Raw genomic sequence first — 19,815 nt, 5'->3', positions numbered from 1 at the left:
TAGCCAATGATTTTGGTATTTTGGCTGTGGTATTTACTATAAGATATTTTTATATTTTGTTAGCCGCCCACTTTGATATACATGGACGTGGACATATTAATTTGGTTACAGGTGAACTAACCCTTGGGGTTTATATGTATTTTTCCTTAGTGATTTGGATAGGAAGGATTTATTTAAGCTTTTGGTAAAAGCAACTTCTATTTTTTCTAAAGGGCAAGCCCATTTAAGAGCATGCAACTATTTTTGGCATGTGGGCTAGTTTTGTTAGTAATAAAGACATAAATACCCAAGGAGTCGGAGGATGTCGATACTTCTTGGGGGAAGGGAGGGGAGATAGATTGCATCCAATACTTGTCTTTTATGTGGTGAAGTATATTTTTCAAGTGTTTTAGGTTCATCTTCTTATGTTGATTTAATTTCTCTCTATTCAATTTATTTATTATTGTGAGAATTTGGTTTAAGCTCTTGTACTTGGAAAAGATTTATGTTTAGTGGCATCAGAGCTTTGGCAAGTACAAGGGACACCTCTTCAAGGTTTTAAATAAAAAATATATTTTTGAAGCAATACAAAATTCAAAGGCATGGCCAAACTCTTGTTGTGCACTTGAATTTATTGAATTTCGAAAGTATGTAAACGGTTTGAAGAGGACATGAAAAAGGCTGTAGGATTTTGCATAAGGGTACATATCAATTTGCAAGCCTAAGGACAAGGTGGAGGAATCCTTGGATGAGAAGAAAGAGAGCTTTTACCCAAAGGGCAAGGACCAAAGGGTAAAGAAAGGTGGAAAACCTCTGTGCATATTTGAAAACCACCCTTCTTTTTTTTTTCTTTTTTTTAAGTACACACCAGGGGCCCACTGAAGTGGGTGGAACTTCTTCTTTCCAAAATCATTAAATTTCATGAATCTTAATCCTCATCGTCATAATCCAACCGTATGGATGCAATCAACACATTGAAGATATCAGGGGCCTATTATCTATTTACCCATAAATCAATTTGAGAAAGTAGTGCTTATTTGGAGTTTACACTCTAATTAAATTTTGATTTAAAAATATTAATCAAGTGGAAAATTCTTTCTCTCGTCCATTTAGCAGGCGGCAAAATGTTTTTCCTTTTTCTCTTTCCAGCTAAGCACTGTGCGCTATTGTGTTGCATGCTGAAGATTTAGTTTAAAATCTGTAATAATAAGCTTTAGTTAAAGCTTTAATTTATAAATTTTAAAAAAGAAAAAAATCTTAGATATTCAATTATGCGCTATCGGGCCGGATTTTCTACTACCGTGGAGGAGAAAAAATTACGCGCTGGCGGTGCCATGGTGGAACTTTGCTTAAAAGCTAAAAGCTTTAGTTAAAGCTTTTAAAAAATCTTTAAATTTATTAAGCTATAAAAAGAAAAATAAGTAAGCTTTGTCTTTTATTTTTGTCTTCTCTAAGTGCTGCCATGTGCGTTTAGTTTTTTGACTGAATCAAAGCCAAAATTAGCTAACAAACATTCTGCTAGGGAAAACCTTCGTTGAGTAGCATTTTGCACCTTCAGGTAAAGGTAAAGGAAAGTGTGGGTCCACTTAAAACAAGTCCGTGGAGAAAGCAGGAAGGAACTCTCTAGAAAAGTCGATGCAGAGAACCTTTCACCACGCAACCCAACCAGATGCAGGCATGCTTTCTGCGTGTTCATGAATCTAGAAAAGTAATGCCTTCCAAGAGACCCTCTAGGAAGCTCACATCTGGGTGTGCCTCACACTGTTACAATCAAGAAGTTACTGCGAAAACTTCTGCAACCCCGTAGAGCAAGAGGAAGTGTCAGAATTCAAGCACAATTTGGACCAAGAAAAGGAGTGCCAAGAATGAGAAGCCGAGCACAATCTAGGTCCGGAAAGCCTAAAAAGGGTGGAGCAACAAAACCAGGAAGAACAACCACAATAGAACCCCCAAAGGTTTAAGGGAGCCATGGCGTCATTAGCCAAAAATTTCTCAGTGTTCTTAGGAGATAAAGGGGAAGATGTATATCTACATGTAAGGAGGTTTGAGCAATACTGGTAAGTGGCCAGACCTTGGGATGTGGAAGAGCCAGAGATACTTTCATGAATACCTTCAAAGACAGAGCCACGGAGTGGGTGTCAAGATATCAAAACAACCATTTCTAGACCTATGAAGAGGTCATGACTTCTTTTCTAGGGAGATTTCACAAGATAAAGTCTGCTACTCAACTCTCTTGATCAAATGAGAGAGCTCCAATAAGAGGATAAGGATGTGGAAGCTTATGCAACAAAGCTGTTAAGCTTGAGGCAGAGAGTGGCAGAACAAACCCAACCCTCAATGCAAATTATTGTTGATTGGTTCTTCCAAGGGCTTAAGCCACACAGTAGTCAGTACAAAGCAAGCAAAAAGTGAAGAGGAGTTCGAGGAACTGGTTGAGCGGCTGGCCAAAATAACAAAAAAAAAAGAAGTAGAGAAAGGAGACAAAAGAGGAAGCCCATGAAAAGTGTCACCACTGAAAAAAAAAAGATATTTTAAAAGCCTAGTTATTTGGGCATTCCAGCTTTAATCATGTTTAAATTTAAAGCTTATGGAGTCAAAATTTAAGTGGTTAGAAACCTCAAGCATAATTCTTATGCGAGGGCGTTAAATAGCTTATGTAGATATATACTTTTATTTCACTTATGAAAGCATAAGTTAAGACCTACTAAAACCAAGAGATGGTGGAACAATTAGTAGAATTTTTTATCATGTGACACTAAGAGCAAACCTATTAGAGACTTTCCTTTAGACTTGTATGTTAATTGGAAAATTATGACCATAAGGTTGTCTTCTCAAGTTTGAGGGACACATGTCCTATATATACGTTGTGAAGTTATTTTTACAAGATTTAGGGGAATTATCCCATAGATTTTGTCCATTGCTAGAAAGAATAATACTTAATTTGACAGTCGTCTAAGTTTAGGCAAGTTTAATTATAAGGAGACAATCCTCGTGAGAACTATTCAAGGATCAACTAGTGATGTTTCAAAGTCTATAACATGTATAAGTTTATTTCTTTTGGCCTATTTTGTAATAGAGAAAATAGAATATGTGTTAGAAATTATTATCTTGTCCTCTTTGTGTACATAGAGTTCCCCTGGTACTTCACTAACACAAGTGCATGATCATAACTCCTTCTTTGAAAGGTTGTACGAACCCAAAATCCTACCTAGTTTAGAGACCTTCTTTATGGCCTTAAGAAATCACATATAATCGTTTCCTAATAATGTCATTTGACATTAACTCACCTATGACTTGAACTTTTTATTTTGATTCTTTAAGAGAGAGTTACAACAATGAAATAGTTAAATGCATGTTCTCATTTTATTAATCAAGGTTGTTAGAATTGATACTAGTCATTCATTATATTCATGTTTATATTATATTTAAATTTTGGATGTATTGAAAGTCAACAGTCTATTGTTTATTTACAATCAATTAAAGAGCTCCCAAATAAGATAAAAAATAGCTGTAAGAGACTACACCAACAAAAAGTGAAGATAGTCATGGATTCTCTATTCTAAAAATTGGAAAGTTTTGACTGCCAAAATTCTTTTGTCATCTCCACATACTTATCATCCACCTTCAGAACTCTTATATGTCATGTTAGAGTGTAGCCAACTAGCCTATTTATCCAAACAGAATGGCGATCTATTTCAGCAATTATTGCATATCTTCAATAATTAACAAGATGGCGAATGGTCGAAGATTTTGACACGTGACCACGAAGAATGTTTCATTATGATACCCATTGGCAGCACCAGAGTTTTCGTTCCAAACATTCGTTTTTGTCATATCATGGAACACATAAATATCATTCAGGGATATAGTATAGAAGATGACTCAGCAGCACTATTTGATCAAGAATTTCTTACTCGTCTTCACTACCTTAAATCTAATTTACCACTCGAGAAAGTAATTGTACCTAATCACATCCGTATTATTAGAGGATTATAAAACTTATTATTGAACTTGTTATAGTTAACGTTTTTACTCATTTCTAATTTCATTTTTCTTTAATAGTAAATAACTCATCAACTCAATGTAAGTGTCTTCTATCTTGATATCAAATGAGGCTATACTTTACTTTATGATGTCAAGTTTCACTTGAATTGTTGTTTCTAGTACTATTGCAGTAGCAACTTTAAAAATTAACCTTAGTTGTTATTTTTTTCCTCTTTTTCTTCAATATTTGATTTATGAATAAGAAGTTTATATTTTGTATGTAAAGAAAGTATATAGGTTCACATGTTCTTGGAGTATTAAAAAATATTTTTGCCCGTCATGAATCATACTGAGTGTGTTACATTTCAGGGTGTATCGTATTTGGGATAAGGATGGGAGCCCGCCAAAAGACTCCATATATCTTTTCGAATGAGCGCTGATGGAGCGATGAGCGCGTGTGATCACGTGGCCGTTGCGGGGCTTCTGATTCAGCAGATTGACGAGATCGATGGCCAAGGCACCGAGAGCCCAAGCGATGAGCGCTTCACATCTTTGAATATTACAGTTATCCACACCAGGCGCTCTTCACCCCACGACATGTCTCATTCTCTTTGCCAAAAACGCCACCGATTCGAAGCTGATCTGGCGGCCCGTTCTTACGCCCACCTCCCCTGCCGCGCACCCTCTCATGAAAGGCTTCTGCCTGTCTTCCGACCATCCGTTTGCACACCGCACTGTCACCCAATCGCAAGCCTCCGCCTCCAGCTCATGGACACTTGTGCCCTCTTTCTTCTCACCAGGTGCAGTGGGCCAAGAGCCAGCAGGAACATCAAAGCTCACAGACATCTCTGATTCAGAATCAGTCTCCTCGCTACTGTAGAAATCTAGAGTACTCCTAGGCGACGCTTGACTGTTATAAAGCCAGTCCTCCTTCGCCTGCTGTTTGACAAATGGGTGCTCCAGAAGCTGGGTAGCTGTCCATCTATCCTTGGGACCTCTTTGCAGGCACTTGCTCAGAAAGTCCCTGGCGTCTGCAGACGCAGACTCCGGCAAAGGGGCGTCCTCCTGCGAGCACCCGATCTTGAAGAGACAGGCTGCTAAACTTGCCGATGTGTGGCCATTTTGGGTCCCCCAGGGAGGCCTGCCTTGCAGCATCTCCACCACCGTGCACCCCAGGGACCAGATGTCCGATGGGCGCCCTTGCTCCACACCTTGAACCACCTCGGGAGCCATCCAAAGAGGGGTGCCCCTAAAATACCCCCCAATTTCTCCTTTTTCCATTGATTCCAATCTCCTGGATGTCCCAAAATCTGCAATCTTCACTCCAGACGGTCCCAGCAGGATGTTCTGCCCCTTGATGTCAGAGTGAACAATTCCCTGCTCGTGAAGGTAGCTCAGCCCTTCCAAAATCCCATGGGTGTAGGATCGGACGCGCCCTTCATCCAGTCGCCCCCCTGATTTCTTCACTAGGTCCGCGACGCTGCCTCCCTCCATGTACTCCAGGAACATGTTGAGAGAGAGCAATCCGTTTTGTAGGGAGTAATCTGCGCCAAGGCACCGTATGATGCGAGGAGAGTGAAGGCTTTGAAGGATGCTAAGCTCATTTTCTAAAGCGCTAAGCTCAGGGGAGGAGGAGGTGGGGCAAGGGGTGGATTTTACAGCGAAGTGTTGGCCATCGTCCAAATTGACAGCCAAGGAGACGCTGCCAAAGGCGCCAGAGCCCAAGGGGGAGCCACGGAGCCAGCGGCGGACAGGAGGAGAACGAAGGAGCATGGTTGTGCGTGTATTGGGTGATGTCCGAGCATTCAGGAAAGGAATAAATGAATGGGTTATAAGCATATGGCTGCGAAGGGGCTTTATACATGTAGCTGATGAAAGCGTGCGGTGCAGACTCTGGACCCGTTATCTAGCCTCCACGTGGAGCGGGCTCTGGCGCAAGTTCCTTCGCTTTAGGCGGATGGATTCTGGAAGGCCTCGTTGAATGACGACAGGTCCGAGGTGGGCGGCAATGAATCAGCATCCGCCACGTAGCAAGGCTTGTAAGTCGGCGACTCTCCGCCAGCTTCGATCGATGGCGTCTAATAAAAAGTTTGGCAAAACGTAGACGGGAGGAGAATATAAATAAACGCATAATTTTTTTAAAAATTAGCAAGCGATGTAGGTTCTAGCCTAAAGCGTTCCGCCTGCCGACCTTTTTAAAAAAGTACCTTAAAAGGTAGCTTGCTTCGATTGATTTTGGATGTAACCTAACATGCACGAAATATCCTACCTGTCAACCACTTTGGTCATGCGTGGCGTCAAGTTGTTGAAGAGGCTCACTAACTTGACGTTCCGCAAGGCGTCAAGTTGTTGAAGTGGTTCACTAACTTGACGTTTCGTAAACGATAGGGGCAACGATCACACACGTCACGCCACACGTCATTTCACACATGCCTCATGTTTATCTTGGGACAATTTGGCCGCTGACTCAAGACACCTTACTCCTTTTCTCCTTTTGATTCTAAGGAAAAATCAACATTAACCGTTGACATGTGAATCTGATCTGTGATACATATATATGGTATTTTCTATATGGTTTTGTCCACCATAAGACTCCAAAAAAGTCTTCCACCATCGAAATCCAAACTCTAGAGATTTCAACCAAATTCATGTGCTAGCATCACCTAAACGACCATCTATGTTGATGTCATTCATGATTTCATACTTTTTGGAGTCCTCAACGCAAAGTCTTAGCTTCTAGGCCTAAAGTATGATGCAATGTGAAAGGGATGTCACTATGCATGGGTCAACCACAACTACTTAAACTTACCACAAGTCTAAAGCATGATGCAATGTGAAAAGGGATGTCACTATGCATGGGTCACCCACAACAACTTAATCTTACCACGAGGAAAACAAAACATAAGTTTTTCGTAAGTATTATTGTCATGTGTAAAGACAATTAGTCTTCACAACAAAGCTACCTATAGTGTTTGCAAAAGACATTTTTATGAACTAATGGAAAGACCTTCTAGTCAAAATTCTATCTGAGATTTAGAAAGCCAATTGGTTTTTTAAGACATTTAATCGGTTTTATTAAAAAAGAAAAGATCACAAATCTTTTTTTTCAAGAAAGACATGATTTTGCAAACATAATTCTACAACACACAATGGATATGAAAGTTAGAAGGAGGACTTACATGTGTGTCTGCATTAGTTGCGTTTTGGATATTAAAGTTGGAAAACCCTGTCACTTCCCAGTTGGTGGAGGCGAATCAACTTGATTACTCCACAGAGAATCCCACATAATTCCTCCCACATTTAGCAAAAAATTGGGAGCAGCGCGCTAGCAGGCAGCACGCTGGCTTCCTCTTCCCACATGTGGGCCATTTGGCCAGCATTCAAACTGGCTCTATTCGCCAATTTGCCATATCAAACCACACGCATGGAACCTTCCTCTCCGCATGTCAACAACATATTTTTCGACTTGCCTTACTCGTCTGCTCGCCCAAACCAGATGCCATGTGGCAATTCCTTTTCCACATTCTTTTATGTGGCTCTCACCATTCCCAATATCTAGCACTTTTAGAGTGCTTTCGAAACCACACACACATAAACGGAGCCTAATTGGCCTTTGCTATGGGCTAGGACCTCCAGTTGAGGTTCTCAAAGCATGGATGAGACCAAACTACGCATCCACGGGACTCGTTGTGGAACATACTCAATACTTTCCCAATAACTATTTTTTTGCCTATTTAAAGAAGAAAGTATGGCTCTCAATGCTTTTAGGTGCAGGACAATGGGTTTTAAGAAATTCCCCTTTGTCTCTTTTTTGTTGGTCCCTTGGCTTTCTCGTGTTGGTCCCAAGTCTACCTTTTGCTTTGTTTGGGTAGACCAAACTACGCATCCACGGGACTCGTTGTGGAACATACTCAATACTTTCCCAATAACTATTTTTTTGCCTATTTAAAGAAGAAAGTATGGCTCTCAATGCTTTTAGGTGCAGGACAATGGGTTTTAAGAAATTCCCCTTTGTCTCTTTTTTGTTGGTCCCTTGGCTTTCTCGTGTTGGTCCCAAGTCTACCTTTTGCTTTGTTTGGGTAGAACTACCCAATCTTCCTCTGCATTTACACCCATTTATCAAACTTATGCTTGAACAATTTAGAAGATTGTTGGGAGTGAGATCAAATGCTGACTTAAGCCCTCATTGACACCCTCAGGCCCCCTAGTAGAAATAGACATCAATAAGGATATCCCCAACTCTTTATCTAGGCTTTATCTTAGACCAACCATTGGTCTTTAAAACATCTCGAATACCTACTTCCACTGTGGTTCAAAAGATCATTTCATTAGGAGCTGTCCCATTAAAATTTTCCCTCCTCAGCCACAAATCCCCTAGACGAAACTAAAGAAGATAGTCACGAATTTCAATATGTTGTTAAGGAAAGGCAGAGGTCAAGGGCACCCACAAGGCTCTAGAAACCAGCCAAGAAGGAGTAACTACAATAGATTCTCCCCACTTTTGGTGGACATGTTTGATCCTTCCCAGACAAACAAAGGCTCTCAAGTGAGGAGGACGATGAAGAGGTCCCAACAAGTAGACAACTCCGTGCAAGTGATCTGGACAAGGAGGTGGAGGATATGGACCTCCAAGATGCCTCATTGGTGAACTTGGATGCTGGTCCCACACAAGCAAAGGAGGAATCACTGTTAGGAGGGGAAAAAATCACCCTCTCTTGCCTCTATCAAATAGAACATCAGAAACTCATGGCAAACAAAAGCTAATTGTCTTTCCCTTATTAAAGAGAACACAGTCCCAAGTTGGGGGCATGATCTCCCCTCTTCCCACAGAAAAGAGCTAACTCCCGCCCTCCTCCCCCCCAAAAAAGACCAAAAGACATGACAATTTCTTACAACACTAAAGGTTTGACAAATCGTAACCGCTCTAGAGTAATAAAAGGATGGATTTTCCAATCGAACATCCATCTTGACTTCGTATGTCTACAGGAAGTTAAAACCTTAGGTCAAGCTTTGTAAATGCTCAACGCTTTATTTCAATATAACTCCGCGCTTCTTTAAAAAGAGAAAATAAATTGAAGGCTTTTAGTTATTTTTTCTACTTTTGATTTTTTAGTTGTGTCAAAAAAGGAACTTAAATCAGCGCATGCCACCTGGTGTGGCTATTCTTTACGGGTGTCCCAGCCTATAATGATTCGAAAATCACCGTGCAAAACATCTCTTCCAAAGCACAACTCAATTGTGGTTCCTGATGCAGCCAATTCAGATTGCGATCCTTACAATCTTGTCCACGTCAACACGGCTTAAAGTGAAATCAACACGAGTGTGGAGGCGAAGCCAAATTCGTACGCAAACGCAGGCCAAAATTACACGCCGGGAATGGGTAGAAACCTAAAGCGAATATGGGAACAACACTTCAGTGTATATAGGTCCCTATTAAAGGCATGGGCCCATGCTGATGCTGTTAGAGACTCTCATAAGCTGCTCCTAGATGAAAAAAAGGAGGTCACGAGGATTAGGACAGATAGGAGAGAAAATAAGTACAAGAAAATGCAAACTCTAGAACACAAGATTAACCAAGGCTAGGTGGACTTAATTACAAGAGGACCTAATCAAGGTTAGAGAAGAGTTAAAGAAGGAAGAAGAGATACAATGAATATACATCAAACTCTATCTAAGAGAGTTGTGGGCCAGAAAGATTGATCGACCTTCCAAAGAGATGTTCTCCCTCCTTTAAAAAAACGCTAACACAGACTACATCCCCATGTTAAAAGATACAAGGGGAAATCATGCAAAATCTTTGGCTAAAAACATGGACATTGTCAAGGGACATTTTTCTGCCATCTTTAGTGCAAAAAAGGACGATATATAGAGGAAAGGAAACTTGCCACACAAACCATATCAGAATGTAGAATGAAATCAGTACCTCTAAGCCTATCAGCCTTTTTGGAAGAGGACTGGAGGATGCAATTAATTCCATGTAGAGAGTTCTTTAAATCCTATAAAGAACTCCTATTAACTCCTCTTCTTAAAGTCTAGAATGAATCAATAAAATTTAGTGCCCTCCCCTTCTCAATAAATGAAGGGATCATCAAATTGATTCATAAGAGCGGGCCTAAGGATGAGATCCCTAGTTGGAGACCTATAACTATGCGGATTCATCAAAGGTAGATTTATACTCGATGCCATTATAGCTCTTTAGGAAGGAGTAGAGTATGCTCAAAAATGCATCAGGTTTTTATGTTCTTCAAGATAGATTTTGAAAAAGCTTATGAAAGATTGGAGTGGGACTTTGCTTTACAGTCCCTAAGAGAGATGGGGCGAACTTTATAACGATGGTCAGAGCAAATTTTGGTAATGCTCAGACTAGCGTGACAGTGAATGGACACCTCATAGAATCTTTTGTATTACAAAGATTTATTAGACAAGGCTGCCCGTTGGCCCCAGTACTATTTGCTATCATTGCAAACGCCCTGGGTTGTCTAGTCCAGAAGGCCATGGAAAAAGGACAATTAAGAGCCATCTCCCTACTACCACCAGACAACAAAGGTCAAACCTGTCTTCAACAATTTGTGATACCAATGGTCAGTTATCTATACAAGCTCTTTGGGAGTGTCTCAGACTTTTCTGCCTAGCATTGGGATCAACTACTATATACTTTCTCTCATGTTGGCTCCCCTTAAACAATGATTTCAAGTAATTAGAGAGATTATGTAGAAATTTCTTATGGTTTGGAAATGCAGAGGAATCTAAAATGCCTAAAGTTGCGTCAAAAGTTTGCTCTTTGCCTAAGAATGAAAGGATTTGGGCATGCCAAACATCATTGATGTAGCAGATCATATGCCTACTAAATCAACAGTGAGAAGTATTCTATGTCCTTGGGAAGATTAGGCAATACTTATTAATAGAAATTCGAATAACTTCAAACTATCTTGCTTTCTCACCGTTGGAAGAAGATTCCCAAAATGATCCTCTTCTACAGTCCAATGAAAATAAAAACACGAGGGAGGCCTCTAGTCAAATCACTATGGGCAGGCCTAGAATAGATGTAAGCCAGAACGCAGACTACACATTAAGATAAGGAAACATGCTAGTATTCTACATTTGGACTCCATCTGGTTTTCCATGGCAGTGGAAAACTATATATCAGAAAACTTGTACAAGCATGCTCACAAACTCCACAAAAAGGGCATTAGTACATGGGGTGATATGTGGTGCAGATATAATCAAAGATGGATGACTGTTCAGGAGCTTAGGGATTGCTACAAGCTATTTGAGTCACATCTTCAACTAATCTCTGAAAGGAAAAAGCTATGGAATGAGGAGAAATATAATTTGATCCACTCAAGGGACCCCTAACAACCAAAGTCTTCTCGTGGAAGGCCAAACATAAACTGTTACCCATCCCAACTCTCTCTCTCTCTCTCTCTCTCTCTCTCTCTCTCTCTCTCCCCCCACACACACACACACACACCGTAAGCTAAATATAAGATGGAACCTACTGTGGGACATAAACCAATGGGGATTTAAGTCTCAAAAATTTGGCCACCAGTGATTCCGCCAAAAAATCTTGCTCAGTAGAAGTGTGGAATGTTATACATACTGAATATTTGTGGGCTGTTTAGATTAATATAAATAAATGCTTGTTTAATCATGCAAACACCATATGCTCCTTGGTCTGAGATGTGATCTGAATGTGCTGATGAAACTCTTGCATAAAGCTAGCTAGCTAGCTTCAAGGCGTAGATGCAGCATATGGGAAATCCCAAGGAAGAGTTCCAAGAGAAAATCAGCCTAATAATACAAAAAGAAAGGCTAGAAAAGGATGGGTAGGTGGCTAGTAGCGAGGAAGTAGAGATTATGAGTTGACTAAATATATTCAGAACCTGACCCTTCTACGAGCTTAGGGCACTCCAACAGTTATGCTTAAGCAAGTTATTTTGTAAATGCTCAACGCTCTATTTCAATATAACTCCGGGCTTCTTTAAAAAGAGAAAAGAAATTGAATTTATTTTTTCTACTTTTGATTTTTTAGTTGTGTCAAAAAAGGAACTTAAATCAGCGCATGCCACCTGGTGTGTGGCTATTCTTTACGGGTGTCCCAGCCTATAATGATTCGAAAATCACCGTGCACAACATCTCTTCCAAAGTACAACTCAATTGTGGTTCCTGATGCAGCCAATTCAGATTGCGATCCTTACAATCTTGTCCACGTCAACACGGCTTAAAGTGAAATCAACACGAGTGTGGAGGCGAAGCCAAATTCGTACGCAAACGCAGGCCTAGCTAAAATCACACGTCGGCGCAGGCCTACTAGCCAAATACACATGTCGCACGCGGGCCAACACTTTTCTAAAAGGGCTTTAAAGTTTTCGAAAAGTGTAAAAGCGTCGTGCTACCGTCATGAAATTGAAAAAAACCGGGCTTACATTGATTCAATTTTTCGAAATTTTAATCTACCTGTACAATTTTTCAATAAAAATCGATTGAACTTGAAGAGATCCTTTTTTTTTTCATTGGTTGGAAAAAAAAGTTTATTTCTAACACTATTCCTATTCCTGGGTGGGTGGGTCGGTCGGTAGTGAAGTCTAGATTCTATGTAAGAACCTACGGTTGCCGATTTCTCACCTTTGTACACATGTTTTGCTACTTTTTCTTTGCATTCAACCTCATGAAGCCGTAAAAGGATTTGACCCTAGGCACCTACATGTACCCCATTGCTATATCCATGGCTTGCTCAACATGTTGGTAGGTTTGACATTTTGGAATTTCGTGCTACATGTCCTTGCACCATACTGTACTTAGGCTGGTTACCCACAGTTGTCCTATACTCTTCCTTGTGTGCCCATAGCATGGATATGTCTTGTCCACCAAACTATTTTTAAATGGATATCTTGGCAACACGTTCTATACATGGCCAAATGTAGAGACACTGATCCCTCTTGTAAAAAATGGAGTTTTTTGCCAATTGATTATTCTTGCCCGTGTGTCCAATGCATTGTCATGTGTATAAACCCCCAAAGTTTTGTCCATGATTCCAATAGCCCTCAACTTCTAATATGAACTTTCACTAATGTAAGGCATGTGCTCTTAAAAGCCCCAAAGTTTTATTAACATGCTCTCGACCATGTGTTGACTTTCTATCAAAGTCGAGCCTACTAACAAAAAGGATAGATTTATTACTTTAGGTACCGTATGATTTCGAACACGTGTGTAAGACCTGTATGACATGTGAAAGTCACAAAAGGATACGAAAACCCAAAATCATGAAGAAATATAGATTTTCATATCCAAATCTTAAACCACCATACATAGAGCATATAACATGTTAAATCGTGTAAAGATAATCTGGACCACCAAAAACACTTCCAGAGAGTGTAGAGCTATCCTTAAGGATTCTTTTTGTGGACCCACACTAACTTAGTATATGAGGCCTCTTACCATGACATGTAACACTTCGATAGTTTTTCTTTTACACCCTTATAATTAAAATTCAAAAGCACAAGAACTATATCGACCATGCACATTTTACAATGTATCACAAAAGCCATGCTATTGATTGAGGGCTCTCCTTTGACCCATAATATATCCATCACGTCATCTTTTATGGGACTATAGCAGTTGAAAAAATTAAACTTATAGTAAATTTAAATGCAAAAGAAGTGTAAGAAGACCATGTGCAATTTTACAACATATGTACTTTATGAGACTTATGATTGTTAAAGTCTAAGATACCCAAACTATAAATATACATTCATGTTCTCAATAATGGGAAAACTTTCTCTTTCAATTATTAACAAATGCGTATCTAAAATGCCACTCCATGTATCTCAAAGTGTACACAAAAAGAAAAGATGGAAAGATAAAAACCAAGGTCGCCTTTTCCTACGTACTTGGCTAGCCCCTTTAGACATGGGCTCTAAATTGTTTTGCATGCCTTCCCCTTCTCCTAGCCACCACGACCACAAGCACAAACTTTAGCGCACTCAAGTAGTGGATGGCTAGCTTCATGCTTCAAAGAAAAAAGCCTTTAAAATGTCATTTAATTTCACATGCTAAAGTGTTAACTAGCATTATTAGCAGTGTTGGCTAACACTAGTATCAACATTTTTTAATGTGCTAATAGTAATGGATAGCACTACTACTAGTACTTCTATTTGTGCTATTAGTGTTGAAGCACTACTAGCATTACTATTAGCAGTGTTAAATAGCACTACTAATTGTATTTCTTTTAGTATTAATAGTGCTGGTACTACTAGTAGTTCTATTAGTATGTTTAGTGATGAGACTAGCACTACTAATTAGTATGTTCGGTGCTTGCTAGCACTACTAGTAGTGTTATTAATATGTTTAGTGATAACTACCACTACTAATAGTGCTATTACTTCTAGCTAGCACTACTAGCAATGTTTGTTACCACTACTAGCATAGTTAGTGGTGCTACTATTGCTAACTGACACTATTAGCAGTGCTAATAGTGCTATCTAACACTACTAGTAGTGTATTTAGTGCTAATAGTACTAACTAGAACTAGTCGTAGTGCTCTTAGCATGTTTACTGATGATTATTAATAGTGCTACTAGTTCTAACTAGCACTACTAATAGTGCTTCTTCCACTACTATCACAGTTAGTGGGGCTACTATTTGCAGACTAGCACTACTAGTAGTGCTACTAGTGCTGCCTAGTACACTAGTAGTTCTAACTAGCACTACTAATAGTGCTTCTTTCCACTACTATCACTGTTAGTGGGGCTACTATTTGCAGACTAGCACTACTAGTAGTGCTACTAGTGCTGCCTAGTACACTAGTAGTGCACGTAATGCTAGTAGTGCTACTAGTGCTGCCTAGTACACTAGTAGTGCACGTAATGCTAGTAGTTCTAACTAGCACTACTAATAGTGCTTCTTTCCACTACTATCACAGTTAGTGGGGCTACTAGTTCTAACTAGCACTACTAATAGTGCTTCTTTCCACTACTATCACAGTTAGTGGGGCTACTATTTGCAGACTAGCACTACTAGTAGTGCTACTAGTGCTGCCTAGTACACTAGTAGTTCTTGTATTCAGTTGTGACTAGCACTACTAGCAGTGCTTACTAACACTAGTACTAGTAACACTAGAGCGAGCTAGTATTGATATCACTAAATACATAAGTAATACTAGTACTACTTATGTATTTAGTGATACCAGTACTGATTTTAGTGACTAGCACAGCTAATAGTGCATACTAGCACTAGCACTAGTATTTCTTATGTATTTAGTTATACTAGTACTGCTTTAGAGCCAACTAGTACTACTAGTAGTGCTTATAGTAATCATTAAGTGCTGGCTAGACTTACTAGCAATGCCTAAGATCATCCTAGTGCATCGGTGCTTCTATTGTTGACTAGCACTAGCGTCTAGTGGTGCTTCACAATACTAGCAGTGCATTGTGTGCTAATAGTGCTGGCTCGCATTACTAGTAGTGCTAGCAATGTTGGCTGGCACTACTAGCACTGCTTCATTTGTGACTACTAGCACTAATAGTAGTGTTACATTTTTTTGGTCCATGATTCGAGTAGCCCCCCTCCACTTCTAATATGAACTTTCACTAATTGTAAGGTGTGTGATCTTGAAAGCCCCAAAGTTTCATCCCTAGTTTCAGTAGCCCTTGGCACATCTAGCATGAGCTCTCACTATTGTAACATACTCTTGTTGTGCAAACATGTTTTAACATGCTCTCGCGAACATGTTCTATCAAACTTGAGCCTAATGAAAAGGATAGAATTATTACTTTAGGTATCATAAGATTTTGAACATGTGTAAGAGCTATGTGACGAAAGGATACAAAAACCCAAAATCATGAAGAAATATAGATTTTCATATCCAAATATTAAACCACCATACATAGAGAATATAATGTTAAATCATGTAAAGATAATTTGGAGCACCAAAAACACTTCTAGAGAGTGTAGAGATATCCCCAAGGATTCTTTTTGTGGACCCACACTAGGTTACTATGGGGCAGAGAATGTGTGCAATCCTTAAAGGGCAAAATTTGAGTCTAAATTTTCCCTAATGAGGGCTCTCCTTAAGTAGGTAAAGAATCTAACTAATAATACGCTAACAATACATGCATATCCGCAATATCCACACTTGACCCACAATATATTAATCACGTCATCTTTTATAAGAACTATAACACTTGAAAAAAAATCTTCATCTTTAAACTTATAATAAATTTCAATGCAAAAGAAGTGTAGCAAGACCACGTGTAATTTCACAACATATGGACTTTGTGAGACTCATTGTGTTAAAATCTAAGATACCCAAATGGTAAACACGTTCACTTTCTCAATACTGGGCAAACTTTCTCTTTCAATATTAACAAATTCCTATCTAGAAAGAATAAACCAAGATAGCCTTTTGCTACTTACTTGTTACATGGATACCCCCTTAGACATGGGCTCTAAAGTGTATAAAATGTTCAATTTGTAGGAAGCCACTTATTGTTTCCACTCTGATCTTTAGCGACTAGTTGTGTCCACTTGAAGTTATCATCAGAGAAAGCCACTTATTGTGTCCACTCTGGTCTATACCAACCAGTTGTGTCCACTTTAAGTTATCCTCACAAAAATGCCACTTAATGTGTCCACTATCACGGATCCAATTACTGTATCCACTCTAGTCTTTCATGACCATTTGTGTCCACTTTAATTTTTCCTCACACAAAGCGACTTATTGTGTCCACTTCACTCTATACCGACCAGTTATGTCCACTTCAGTCTTTACCGACCAGTTGTGTCCACTCAATGTATAGGATCCCTTATCGTGTCCACTGTAAGGTTAGGTATGCCCAATTAAAGATAAGGTGTGTTGACCTATAGTTTAGGTTCACGGGTCATATGATGTGTCATGTGATCAATTGTAAGTCATCTATAATTTTTATGTTATGTGATAAAATTACATATAATGTTGCTTGGAAAAAAATCATGTGATGAAATTAATGTTTGAAATTTATCATGTGATTAATTTAAACCTTTTACATTTTGTAAATCATGGCCGAGTCAAGGTTCTTGCCAACTGGCCAGATTGGATGAAGGTGCATTCGACTTTGTGTGCAAGGTCAAAGTGCATGACCTGGACTTCCTAGATAATTGCTATGCTGCGAAGTGCATCACTCGTGTGGGGAATCATTCCTATCACCAGAGATGATGGCAATGCATAAGGCCATTCGAGTGCATAGCACTCATCGTGGTATCATTTCGGCAAAGGGATCAATGTGTTTAGAGGATAGACCAGGAGCTATCTGTTTTGGAATGGTGGACATCTAGAAAGATGGATGAGCTAACTTTAAACTAACGGATCAAGACCTATGCCAAGGGATTTCCAGGACGTGCCAAAGAATGTAGGCAGAGTGTAGGCACAATAGGGACATTTAGAAGTCACGTCCTACAAATCATTAATGGCCTCTTGGAAACCCTTGAGTATATGCATGATAAGGATCTCCTGCACAATGATTTGTATGGAAGGAATATTCTTTTTCATTTTGCTGAGAGCACAGGTAATGTTTATGTGGGGCTGGCAGCGGCAACACGCACACGAAGCACATCTCATTTTCTGAAGCTTCCATATGAAAGACCAAAGACAAAGACTGAGTGGCAACAAAAATACAGACATGTTGCGCCTGAATGCTTTTCCACAAGTCCTCCTCCCCATTACAATAAGGCCCAAGATGTATATTCTATGAGTTTCCAAATCAAGTGCTTGCTTGATTGTATTCCAAAGCCATTTCGAAATGAAGAAGTTACTGCATTAATCGCTTAGATAAGCAAAACCATGTGATTAGGGATGTCAATATATCCCCTATCAAGGCCATCAATAGATTTAGCTTTGTGTATGCATGGAGCCCCAAAAACTGGGCTAGACATTATTAGGTTCTCAGGCTTGCGTCCATATGATGGCTAGTTGCCTTGTATTCACAAGTAACATGGATTTATTGTAAATCTCAGATTTGTATTTCAAAGAGTTTATCTGAATCGTCTCAAATATTAATGGCAATGTTATTGTAAATTGTCTCAAAAATTCAAGTGACTACTCTAACTATGCATCTTTAAATTGTCTTGAATATTCAAGGGTGACTAGTGTGACTATACTAAATTGTCTGTATATGATTGTCTGTAAATGATTGTCTTGAATATTCAAGTGTGACTAGTGTGACTATACTAAATTGTCTGTATATGATTGTCTCTAAATTTTTTGCATATTAATTGCTTATTTGTATATGATTACTTTCGTTAAACATAATAAAATCAATTATATTTTTTGTGAATAGAGATTAACCAAATGGCGGCTGAAAACAGCTAGCGAAGGATATAGACCTCTGCAGGTTGAGGGATTAGATCATGGAGAGTCCCAGCGCATACTACAAGAGGAGGCTCGTTGATTTGGCGAGCAAGATCTTTCAAAGGAGGCTCCTTGATTTGGCGAGCAAGATCTTTCAAATTTCTTTGAAGAAGGGTTGGAGGGAGATCCCCTAGCACTTAAGGACGTGAAGAAGCTATGCCCTTCCCACTTTTTACATGACACTTTGTTCTGGATAAGTGGTCGAGCGTACAGGAGGGGTCCCCACTGAAACTCTCTGATCTTTAGCATGTAGGATTGGCCAAGGTCTTGCTAAGGTTTATACAGAAAGAGAGAGAAATGCCAAACATCAATCAAATGGAATTAATCTAGGTAGACCTAAGGAACGAGAGCAGTTACAAGAAGAGAAAATATTCCCTTGTCCCAGCACAAAAGCGTCCCGTCATCTTGTTACACAACGAGCATGAGAACATCGTCAAGATGTCTAGCCAAGGAATTGCCCTTGCAAGCCAAGGACAAACAACAGAGAGTGTGACTGAGAGGATTGCTCGACTTGAAGCAGAGTTGCATCAAAGCTCCATGTAGTGATTTCACGTTATCAAAGTTCGAGAAATGTGCCAGCTGAGCGAAATCAGCGCATGCCACCTGGTGTTTGGCTAATTGTGGTTCCTGATGCAGCCAATTCAGATTGCGATCCTTACACTCTTGTCCACGTCAACACGGCTTAAAGTGAAATCAACACGAGTGTGGAGGCGAAGCCAAATTCGTACGCAAACGCAGGCCTAGCCAAAATCACACGTCGGCGCAGGCGGCCTTTATGACACCCACTTTTCTAAAAGGGAAAGTGTAAAAGCGTCGTGCTACCGTCATGAAATTGATTCAAATTTTCGAAATTTTAATTATAAAACCAATTTACCTGTACAATTTCTCAATAAAAATCGATTGAACTTGAAGAGCATCCTTTTTTTCATTGGTTAATTTTTTTTATTTCTAACACTGGTGGATTTTCACACAAAAGAACAAAAGTCTAGATTCTACCTTTTAGAATAAGGGACCTAAGGTTGCACCTTTGCACACATGTTCTTTGCACACATGTTCTCTACTTTTTCTTTGCATTCAACCTCACTAGTGGACTGACCCCTGCTTCCTCACTTAATCTCACTTAATGTTTTTCAATTTTCTAGAATTATAGGACCTTACACCTCTTCCCAAAGTAATAGGAGCAAACCCCTTGAACCTCCAAATTGCATCCCGAACCCCCAAATTCTTGCCACATGGCAACTTCGTAAAACTCTTCATATATATATATATATATATATATAAGGTAGAGATAGAGTTAGAGATATAGAGATAGTGTCAATTAGATGGATGGCTTGAGTGGGCCTAACCCGCCTATTATATATTTATTATATATTTGCTATATAATAAATAAAAATATATTTTTTAGATATTACAATAATAAAAATGTTTAATTTTAATATTTATTTATTTACATAATAAATAGATAAATG

General features: G+C 39.3%; 1 protein-coding gene across 1 annotated transcript; it reads right to left on the bottom strand.

Annotated features, from left to right (window-relative positions):
- Positions 1-4,229: 4,229 nt before the first annotated feature.
- LOC147637131 (mitogen-activated protein kinase kinase kinase 18-like) lies at positions 4,230-5,810 on the bottom strand. Its single transcript, XM_086800739.1, has one exon. It carries the CDS (start codon positions 5,800-5,802, stop codon positions 4,549-4,551), a length of 1,254 nt encoding a protein of 417 aa, XP_086656865.1. The 5' UTR covers positions 5,803-5,810; the 3' UTR covers positions 4,230-4,548.
- Positions 5,811-19,815: the final 14,005 nt, after the last annotated feature.

This window comes from Cibotium barometz, chromosome 7, assembly GCF_041138505.1.
Source record: "Cibotium barometz isolate CiBa-2024 chromosome 7, ASM4113850v1, whole genome shotgun sequence".
Taxonomy (NCBI): Eukaryota; Viridiplantae; Streptophyta; class Polypodiopsida; order Cyatheales; family Cibotiaceae; genus Cibotium; species Cibotium barometz.
This window is presented reverse-complemented; position numbering and strand designations above follow the sequence as displayed.